The sequence below is a fragment of the Ciconia boyciana genome, chromosome 27 (genome assembly GCF_034638445.1).
Source record: "Ciconia boyciana chromosome 27, ASM3463844v1, whole genome shotgun sequence".
Lineage (NCBI taxonomy): Eukaryota > Metazoa > Chordata > Aves > Ciconiiformes > Ciconiidae > Ciconia > Ciconia boyciana.
In genome coordinates, this window is record NC_132960.1 from 2417175 (window position 1) to 2428154 (window position 10980).

Sequence of the window (10980 nt, forward strand, 5' to 3'; positions counted from 1 at the left end):
TGACCCTCTGCCCGTGACCCTGTGCCCGTGGCACTCTGTGCGTGTGACACCCACCCCGTGTGTGGCACCTGTGTGCGACAGACCCCCCGTGTGCGACCCCCCGTGTGTGACACCCGTGCGTGACACCCACCCCGTGACACCCCGTGTGTGACCCCCACCCCCCGTGTGTGACACCCGTGTGTGACACCCGTGTGTGACCCCCACCCCGTGTGTGACCCCCGTGTCTGACCCCCACCCCGTGTGTGACCCCCACCCCCCGTGTGTGACACCCGTGTGTGACCCCCGTGTCTGACCCCCACCCCGTGTCTGACCCCCACCCCATATGTGACACCCGTGTCTGTCTGACCCCCAGCCCGTGTGTGACCCCTACCCCCGGTGTGTGACACCCGTGTGTGACCCCCGTGTCTGACCCCACCCCGTGTGTGACCCCGTGTCTGACCCCACCCCGTGTCTGACCCCACCCCATATGTGACACCCGTGTCTGTCTGACCCCCACCCCGTGTCTGACCCCCACCCCGTGTGTGACCCCCACCCCCGTGTGTGACACCCGTGTGTGACCCCGTGTCTGACCCCCACCCCGTGTGTGACCCCGTGTCTGACCCCCACCCCGTGTCTGACCCCACCCCATATGTGACACCCGTGTCTGTCTGACCCCCACCCCGTGTCTGACCCCCACCCCGTGTGTGACCCCACCCCCGTGTGTGACACCCGTGTGTGACCCCCGTGTCTGACCCCCACCCCGTGTGTGACCCCCGTGTCTGACCCCCACCCCGTGTCTGACCCCCACCCCATATGTGACACCCGTGTCTGTCTGACCCCCACCCGTGTCTGACCCCACCCCGTGTGTGACCCCACCCCCGTGTGTGACACCCGTGTGTGACCCCGTGTCTGACCCCCACCCCGTGTCTGACCCCACTCCATATGTGACCCCCGTGTCTGTCTGACCCCACCCCGTGTCTGACCCCCACCCCGTGTGTGACCCCCACCCCCGTGTGTGACACCCGTGTGTGACCCCCGTGTCTGACCCCACCCCGTGTGTGACCCCCACCCCCGTGTGTGACACCCGTGTGTGACCCCGTGTGTGACCCCCACCCCGTCTCTGACCCCCGTGTCTCCGCGTCCCCCGCCTCCCCCCGCCACCGGCATGTGCCGCCAGGCCCCGCCCTCCCCAGGCCCCGCCCCGGCGGCCCGCCCCTCCCCAGCCCCGCCCCGCGCCGGTCGCTGGGCCGCGGGGCCGGGCCGGGCCGCGCCGCACCCGCCGGGGCCGGGGCCGGGGCCGGGATCGGGGCCGGGGCCGGGGCCGGGGCCAGGGCCGGGGCCGGGCCGGGGCCGGTCGGTCGGTGCCCGCCGCCATGTACGACTGCCTGGAGGCGCTGGCGGGGCCGCGGCGGCTGCACGACGTGACCAACCGCGGGGCCTGCGCCCTGCGCAAGGCGGGGTACGGGCCGCGCTGCGGGGCCCTGCCGCCCTTCGCCTGGCCGCCGCCCGCCCGCCGCGGTACGGGGAGCGGGGGGAGCGGGGAGCGGGGCCGCGTCCCGCGTGGGGAGCGGGTGTGCGAGCGTGGGTGCGTGGGGAGCGTGTCCTGAGCGGGTGAGCGGGAGGGGGCGGGCGGGCGAGGGGTGGGTGGGCGCGGGTGGGTTGCGGGTGGGTGGGTGGGTGGGTGGGTGTCTGCGTGTGGCTGTGAGTGGGTGAGTGCGTGTGTGCGTGTGTGGCTGTGCGTGAGTGACGCGCGTGGGTGTGGAAACTTGGGTGTGTGAGTGTGTGACGCGTGGGGGTGTGGAAAACGTGAGGGGGGCGCGAGTGTGTGAGTGGGGGTGTGCGTGCGTGGGGTGTTGGAACCCCCCTCGTCCCGTCCCGGTAACACCCGGCCCAGGGGCGGGGTTGGGGTCCCGCTGGGTTTGGGGGGCGGCACGGGGACCCGAGGGGGACGTGGACGTGGACCGCTTTTGGGGGACCCGATTTGGGGGCCACGGGGAGCTGGACCCGTTTGGGGGGGCAGCGTTAGGGACGCGGTTTTGGGAGGGGTGGGGGTACAGGGACATGGACCCCATTTGGGGGCATCACGAAGGACTCCCCTTGGGGGGGGGAAGCTTTGGACCCCATTTGGGGGGCACAGGGACCTGGACCCATTTCGGGGGCAGCAGTAAGGACGCGGTTTGGGGCCGGACGCCCCACGGGGCACGAGGGGGGCCCCACGGGGGCAACCCCAGGCCCCCGCACCCGCGCCCCGTGGAAATTTGGGCACAAACAGGCTGGGGGGGGGACGACACAGGGGGTCCCGCCGCCTCCGGGGAGGGGGGGCTGGCGACGGAGCGGGGCCCCCTCATCCCCCCCCAGGTGCCCACAGGCGGGGCGGCCCCCGTGCCCCCACCCCCCTCCCAGCTCCCCGGCCCAACTGGTTCCAGTCCGGGGCTGCCGCACCCGCCCAGCGCCGCTGCCAATGTGGCACTTAACCCCTGCGGGGCCGCCCCGAAACCGGCCTCGCCCCCGGGGGCTGGGGGGCGCGGGGGGGGCCCCCCCCTTCAGCCGGCCACGGAGGGGGCAGCACCCCCCGGCTGGGGGGGATCCCCTACCCCCCAAATTAGGCTCCATGGAGGGCTGGGGGGGAACCCTGCCTTGGAGCCAGGCGGCGCCCCCAAAACTGAGTGGGGGTTTTGGGGGTCCCCCCGCAGTGTCGTGTGTCCCCCCCAGTTGGCTGTGCCCCCACGGGTGTTTTTGGGGTGCTGTTTTTGGGTGGGTGCCTGGATTTGCGTCAGGAACCCCCCCCCAAATCAAAACTTAGTCTTGAAGGGAAACTGAGGCACGGGGAAGGGGAGACCCCAATGTGCCCCCCTCAAAAACCCCACCCCCCAGCACCCTCCGCGGGGCACCAACAGCACCCCGGGGGGGCAGATCCAATCGTGTGTCCCCCCCCCTTCCCCAAATTGGGGTGCCCCCACGCGGGTCCCCATGGCTGGGGGGGACACCGGGGACACACGCACACACACGTTGTCCCCCCCCCTTCGCACCCGAGGCGTGCGAGGGGGTGTCACAGGGTGTGGCGCCCGGTTGTGGTTCCATTTCCAGGGCGGGGGGGTGGGGGGTGTGTGTGGGGGGGGAGCCCTGTTTGTTTTCGGGTGACCATGGTGCGTGTGCGTGTGTGCACACGTGTGTGCGAGGCGGGGGGGGGCCTCCCCCCCCCGTGTCGTGTGTGGGTCCCCCCCATCCCCGCCCCCCCCCCAGCCCAGCTGCAACCGTTTTAGGGCCGGTTATAAATGGGCTGTTTGACGCCGGGCGAGGGCAGGAATTTCCTCAATTTCAGCAATTTCGGCTTTTTTTATAAAAACACACACACAAAAAAAACCTCACCCACCCCCAGCCGCCCGCCCGGGCTGCGGGGCAGGGTGGGGTCCACGTCCCCCCCCCCAGCGGTGACGCCGATGTCACCACCCCCCCACTGCTTGCCACCACCCCACAGTGGCACCCCTGGGGGGTTTGGGGGGGCTGGGACCCCCCACCCCCGGGTTTTGAGGCTGGGTGGGTGTGGGGCCCTAGGAAGGAGGGGGGGGGGACATAGGGGGATTTGGGGGGCACGGTGAGGGGTGCTGGGCTGCATCCCCCCCCCGTGCCTTGTCTCCTCCTTGTCCCCCCTCTGTCCCCCACCTCCCACTGTCCCCATCCCTTGGTGTCCGTGTCCCCCCGGGATGGACGCAGCTCTCTGGGGACAGCCTGTGGGGCTCCCTGCCCCCTCCCACCCCACGGGGACCCCCACGGGGACCCCCATGGACGAGCAGGGAGGAGGCAGCCGGATCCCCGGCCCCCCTCCGTGCCTCAGTTTCCCCCCAGCCAGCAATGGGAGGTGGGGGCAGCTCCCAGCCTTGGGGGTCTCACGCAGGTTGGTGTGGGGGGTCCTCCGGCAGCTGCCTGGCCCCCCCCTCACCCCCCCCCTCCCCCCAGCCGTGGAGACCCAGAGCCGGAGCTCGGAGGAGATGGTGCCCAGCTCGCCCTCGCCGCCCCCCCCGCCCCGCGTCTACAAGCCCTGCTTCGTCTGCAGCGACAAGTCCTCGGGCTACCACTACGGGGTCAGCTCCTGCGAGGGCTGCAAGGTGAGGGGGACACGGGGGGGCCCCCGGGCACTGGGGGGCCTTGCGGAGACCCCTGGGCACTGGGGAGCCTTGCTGGGGGCACTGGGCAGCCTTGCTGGGGGCACTGGGGAGACCCCTGGGCACTGGGGGGCCTTGCTGGGGGCACTGGGCAGCCTTGCTGGGGGCACTGGGCAGCCTTGCTGGGGGCACTGGGCAGCCTTGCTGGGGGCACTGGGGAGCCTTGCTGGGGGCACTGGGAGACCCCCAGACACTGGGGAGCCTTGCTGGGGGCACTGGGGAGACACCTGGGCACTGGGCAGCCTTGCTGGGGGCACTGGGGAGCCTTGCTGGGGGCACTGGGAGACCCCGGACACTGGGCAGCCTTGCTGGGGGCACTGGGCAGCCTTGCTGGGGGCACTGGGGAGACCCCTGGGCACTGGGGGCCTTGCTGGGGGCACTGGGAGACTGTGGGGCACTGGGCAGCCTTGCTGGGGGCACTGGGCAGCCTTGCTGGGGGCACTGGGGAGACCCCTGGGCACTGGGCAGCCTTGCTGGGGGGCACTGGGCAGCCTTGCTGGGGGCACTGGGAGACCCCCAGACACTGGGGAGCCTTGCTGGGGGCACTGGGGAGCCTTGCTGGGGGCACTGGGAGACCCACAGACACTGGGGAGCCTTGCTGGGGGGCACTGGGGAGCCTTGCTGGGGGCACTGGGGAGACCCCTGGGCACTGGGGGGCCTTGCTGGGGGCACTGGGAGACTGCTGGGCACTGGGCAGCTTTGCTGGGGGCACTGGGGAACCTTGCTGGGGGGCACTGGGAGACTCCCGGACACTGGGGAGCTTTGCTGGGGGGCACTGGGGAACCTTGCTGGGGGGCACTGGGAGACCCCCGGACACTGGGCAGCCTTGCTGGGGGGCACTGGGCAGCCTTGCTGGGGGGCACTGGGGAGCCTTGCTGGGGGCACTGGGAGACCCCTGGACACTGGGGAGCTTTGCTGGGGGCACTGGGGAGCTCCCCCAGGGGCACAGGGGAGTCAGCACTGCGGAGCCCACCCAGGGGGGACTGGGGACCCCCACCCCAAACCCGGGGACCCCCCCAGGGATGCTGGGGAGCAGCCCATGGAGACTGGGGAGCCTTGCTGGGAGCACTGGGGAGCTGAGACAGAGGAACGCAGTCAGGGGGACTGGGGAGCCCCCCCCAGGGCGTGTCCCCAGCCCTCCGTCACCCCCCCATGTCCGTCCCCGTCCCCGTGTCCCCCCCCCCAGGGCTTTTTCCGCCGCAGCATCCAGAAGAACATGGTCTACACGTGCCACCGGGACAAGAACTGCCAGATCAACAAGGTGACGCGCAACCGGTGCCAGTTCTGCCGCCTCCAGAAGTGCTTCGAGGTCGGCATGTCCAAGGAAGGTGCGCCGGGGTCCCGGGGGGGTCCTGGGGGGCCACACGTGCACCCCCCCGCCCTCGTCGTCCCCTCCCTGGGCATCGCTGATGTCTTGCTTGGCTCTGTCCCCGCGGGCTGGGCAGCCGCACGGTGGGGATGTCGCCAGCTCTTGGGAGGATTTTGGGGGGGTGCAGGCAGGGCTGGTGCCCCCGCCCCCGGGTGGGGTGGGGTGGGGTGGGGGCCTTGGCATCCCCTCCGGCCGCATTGTGCTATATGGGGATATCCTGCTCGCGCATCCTGTCCCCGGCCAGGAAACACCGCCTGGGGAGGGAGTGGGGGCACCCCAAAACCCCCCTGACCCCCCCGCCCCCCCCCGCAGCCGTCCGCAACGACAGGAACAAGAAGAAGAAGGAGGTGAAGGAGGAGGTGACGGTGGAGAGCTACGAGCTGAGCCCGGAGCTGGAGGAGCTGGTGCAGAAGGTCAGCAGAGCCCACCAGGAGACCTTCCCCTCCCTCTGCCAGCTGGGCAAGTACACCACGGTGAGCACCGGGCCGGCGCCGGGCGAGGGGACCACGCCGTCGGACCCGTGGTCGAGTCCCCTCGGTGTTGTCTGTCTGTCCGTCCTGTCGTGTGTGTGTGTGTGTGTGTGTCCCCCTGCCTCCCCAGAACTCGAGCGCTGACCACCGGGTGCAGCTGGACCTGGGGCTGTGGGACAAGTTCAGCGAGTTGGCCACCAAGTGCATCATCAAGATCGTGGAGTTCGCCAAGCGCCTGCCCGGCTTCACCGCGCTCAGCATGGCCGACCAGATCACCCTGCTCAAGGCCGCTTGTCTCGATATCTTGGTGAGGGTCCCGCGGGGAGGTCGGGGGGGTGACCCCGCGCCGGTCCTGACCCCCCGCCCCGCGCGCACGCCGCGTGTCCCTCCTGCCGTAGATGCTGCGGATCTGCACGCGCTACACGCCGGAGCAGGACACCATGACCTTCTCGGACGGGTTGACGCTGAACCGGACGCAGATGCACAACGCCGGCTTCGGGCCCCTCACCGACCTGGTCTTCGCCTTCGCCGGGCAGCTGCTGCCGCTGGAGATGGACGACACCGAGACCGGGCTGCTCAGCGCCATCTGCCTCATCTGCGGAGGTGGGGGACAGCGGGGGCACGGGGACATGGGGGCTTCCAGGCCAGGAGGTGGCGGGGACACGGGGACCTCGGGATCAGGAGGAAGCGGGGACATGGGGACGTCGGGATCAGGAGGAAGCAGGGACATGGGGACACAGGGATCAGGAGGAAGCAGGGACGTGGGGACACAGGGATCAGGAGGAAGCAGGGACATGGGGACACGGGGACGTCGGGATCAGGAGATAGCAGGGACATGGGGACACGGGGACGTCGGGATCAGGAGGAAGCAGGGACATGGGGACACGGGGACGTTGGGATCAGGAGGAAGCAGGGACGCGGGGACGTTGGGATCAGGAGGAAGCAGGGACATGGGGACACGGGGACGTCGGGATCAGGAGGAAGCAGGGACGTGGGGACACAGGGATCAGGAGGAAGCAGGGACATGGGGACACGGGGACGTCGGGATCAGGAGATAGCAGGGACATGGGGACACGGGGACGTCGGGATCAGGAGGAAGCAGGGACGTGGGGACACGGGGACGTCGGGATCAGGAAGTAGCAGGGACGTGGGGACACGGGGACGTCGGGATCAGGAGGAAGCAGGGACGTGGGGACACGGGGACGTTGGGATCAGGAGGAAGCAGGGACATGGGGACATGGGGACACAGGGATCAGGAGGAAGCAGGGACGTGGGGACACAGGGATCAGGAGGAAGCAGGGACGTGGGGACACGGGGACGTCAGGATCAGGAGATAGCAGGGACATGGGGACACGGGGACGTCGGGATCAGGAGGAAGCAGGGACGTGGGGACACGGGGACGTTGGGATCAGGAGGAAGCAGGGACATGGGGACATGGGGACACAGGGATCAGGAGGAAGCAGGGACATGGGGACACGGGGACGTCGGGATCAGGAGGAAGCAGGGACACGGGGACGTCGGGATCAGGAGGAAGCAGGGACATGGGGACACGGGGACGTTGGGATCAGGAGGAAGCAGGGACATGGGGACACGGGGACGTCGGGATCAGGAGGAAGCAGGGACATGGGGACACAGGGACGTTGGGATCAGGAGGAAGCAGGGACATGGGGACACGGGGACGTTGGGATCAGGAGGAAGCAGGGACGCGGGGACGTCGGGATCAGGAGGAAGCAGGGACGTGGGGACACGGGGACGTTGGGATCAGGAGGAAGCAGGGACATGGGGACATGGGGACACAGGGATCAGGAGGAAGCAGGGACGTGGGGACACGGGGACGTCGGGATCAGGAGATAGCAGGGACATGGGGACACGGGGACGTCGGGATCAGGAGGAAGCAGGGACGTGGGGACACGGGGATGTTGGGATCAGGAGGAAGCAGGGACGCGGGGACGTCGGGATCAGGAGGAAGCAGGGACGTGGGGACACGGGGATGTTGGGATCAGGAGGAAGCAGGGACATGGGGACATGGGGACACAGGGATCAGGAGGAAGCAGGGACGTGGGGACGTCGGGATCAGGAGGAAGCAGGGACATGGGGACACGGGGACGTCGGGATCAGGAGATAGCAGGGACACGGGGACGTCGGGATCAGGAGGAAGCAGGGACATGGGGACACAGGGATCAGGAGGAAGCAGGGACACGGGGACGTCGGGATCAGGAGGAAGCAGGGACATGGGGACACGGGGACGTCGGGATCAGGAGGAAGCAGGGACGTGGGGACACGGGGACGTCGGGATCATGAGGCAGCAAGGACACGGGGACGTGGGGACCTCAGGGCCAGGAGGAAGCAGGGACAAGGGACCTCCAGATCGGGAGGCAGCGGGGATGTGGGGACGCAGGGACGCGGGGACCTCTGCGCCAGGAGACAGCGGGGACACGGGGACCACGGGGCCGCGAGGCAACGGGGCCGCCAGGGCCACCCCGCTGCATTCGGGGCTGAGGGATGGACAGCAGCCGAGGCGTCACAGAAGGGGGTGACAGCGGGTGTCTGGGGGTGTCCCCCCGTCGTGTGTCCCCCCCCCTCAGACCGCATGGACCTGGAGGAGCCGGAGAAGGTGGAGAAGCTGCAGGAGCCGCTGCTGGAGGCCCTCAAGGTCTACGCGCGCCGGCGCCGGCCGCGCCAGCCCCACATGTTCCCCCGCATGCTCATGAAGATCACCGACCTGCGCGGCATCAGCACCAAGGGTGAGGGGGGCACCCCCAGACCCCCCCGGGCACCCCAGATCCCCCCCCGCCACCCCGGGCACCCCCAGACCCGGGGAGCTCGCGGCGGGGAGGGGGATGCTGCGGGGGTGCGGATGCTCAGTGGGGAGGGGGATGCTTGGGGGGGGGGGGCGTTGAAGGTGGGGGGGGGCACGGCTGTCGGCTGACGGGCTGGGGGGGTCCCGCAGGAGCGGAGCGAGCCATCACGCTGAAGATGGAGATCCCGGGGCCCATGCCCCCCCTCATCCGGGAGATGCTGGAGAACCCCGAGATGTTCCAGGAGGAGGAGGCGGAGCGGCCCCCCCCGCCCCCGGAGCCCCCCACCGCCCAGGACAGCCCCCCGGCCCCCGGCCTCCCCATAGCCCCCCTTCCCCCTCCCCGCCTACGCAGGGGGTCCCCGTAACCCCCCCGCTGGGGTTGGACACTCACGACTGCCTTCCAGGGCCCCCCCTCCTTGCTCCGGGGAGGGGGGGGCCCACACGGTGCCCCCTTCCCCCCCAAGTTGGGGGGGGGGGGGGGCTCCAGAGACTGACGGAGCCGGCCCGGGGGGGACCCCGCGGCACAGCTATTGCCTTAAGCTGGGGGGCCCGGGGGGGCCCCCCCACCCCAACCTCAGCTTCACGCCAAAGCCCCCCAGCCCCGCTGCCGCCCCCCACCCTTGTATTGGGGGGGGGCATTTGAGGGGGGCAACGATGGACAGAAATCGCCCCCCCCCCCCCCCCCCCCCCAATGCCTGACGCCCCTCGGCCCCAGCCCCTCGCCGCGCCGGGGGGGGGCCCAGGCGCCCGGGACTTTATTTATTGGAAACAGGGTGGATTGGGGGGGGCACCCCCATTCCCCCCCCAGGCACTGCTGGGCGCAGGCAGGACCCCCCCATGCCGGGGGGGCGGGGGGTTGGTGCATTTTATTTGCTGGTTTATTTTATATTGGGGGGGGGGGGGCTGCTTGTGGGTTTTGCTTTTTGACGCTGTTGGGGTGGGGGACCCCAAAATCCCCCTTGCGGCCCCCAGCACAGAACACTACAGAGACCAAAGATGGGGGGCACGAGGTGACTCCCCCAAACCCCCCCAGTATTTCTGGGGGGGTCCCAAGCCATAGTCACGGTGACTCCAATGCCATAGGGGGGGGCCCTTCCTCGTGCCCCCCCCCCCCCCCAGGGCAGCTTTACTGGGGGGGGGGTCACACCCCAATTGTCCCCAGGACCAAACTGCCCCCCCCCCACCCCCCCCAATGTCTGTTACCCCCAGCCTGGCTGGATGGGGGGCTCCCTGCCCCCCGCAATCTGCCCCTCCCCCATTTTGGGGTGCACAACCCACGGGGGGGGTCTGTTACACTACACGGGGGGTGCCCCCCCCGGGGCAGCACTTTTCACGTGTTATTTATTCCTTTGCGTTTACACCGGGGTCCCCCGGCCCCGGGGGGGATTCCCCCGCTGCCCCCCGCCCCCACCCCCGGTATCCGAGCTGCCGCCCCCACCCCCTGCCGGGGGCCCCCGCCATGTTTACAGTCCACCCGCCCCCTCCCCCGTGGGGGACACGGGACTTTTCTATTTTTGCAAAATAAAGTGATGGAAATTTGGGAGGGTCCCGGTGTGGTGGGGGGGGGCACCCACACACCCTTGGGGCAATGGGGGGATCCCCCGGGATGGTGGGGGTCAGCTTGGGATGAGGGGGACACTGCCCTCCCCCGGCGACAGTTGGGGACCCCCGTCGGGGATAAGGGGGGCACCCCTGGGGTAATGGGGGACACCTGGGGGCAGCGGGGGACACCCCGAGGTGATGGAACCCCCCGGGGCAATGGGGACCCCCCCTTGAGGGGGCGGTGTCGGTGGCTGCGGGTGCCCGCGGCGGCCGCGGGGGCGCCCCAGTCCCGCGGAGCCGCCCCGGGGCCCCCCCGGCGGGGACCCCCCCCTTGGACCCCCGGCACCCGCGGAGCCCCCAACCTCCCTCGGCAGCCCCCGCCCCCCGCCCCACAGGCGCCTGCGGACCCTCTGCACGGCACCCTGACCCCCGGGCCGCCCCTGCCCCCAGCACCCCGACCCCCACCCAAGGGTGCCCCTGCCCCCAGGCCGCCCCTCCCCTCCCCCAGCACCCCGACTTCCACCCAAGGTCTGCCCCTGCCCCCCGCCCCGCCCCGGGCCGCCCTTGCCCCCCAAGCACCCCCACCCCTGGGTGCCCCCCAAGGGCCGCGGGGGGCAGGGCGCACCCCGGCCGCCTGGGTCCTTCCCGCGGGGTGGG

General features: G+C 70.7%; 1 protein-coding gene across 1 annotated transcript; it reads left to right on the plus strand.

The window, feature by feature from the left end:
* The first annotated feature begins 1244 nt into the window (after nucleotides 1-1244).
* On the plus strand, nucleotides 1245-9448 carry RARG (retinoic acid receptor gamma). The gene is made up of 8 exons (XM_072847492.1): nucleotides 1245-1497; nucleotides 3937-4085; nucleotides 5329-5470; nucleotides 5824-5984; nucleotides 6112-6288; nucleotides 6380-6584; nucleotides 8567-8725; nucleotides 8932-9448. Exons 1-8 carry the CDS (start codon nucleotides 1353-1355, stop codon nucleotides 9144-9146), a joined length of 1353 nt encoding a protein of 450 aa, XP_072703593.1. The 5' UTR covers nucleotides 1245-1352; the 3' UTR covers nucleotides 9147-9448.
* Nucleotides 9449-10980: the final 1532 nt, after the last annotated feature.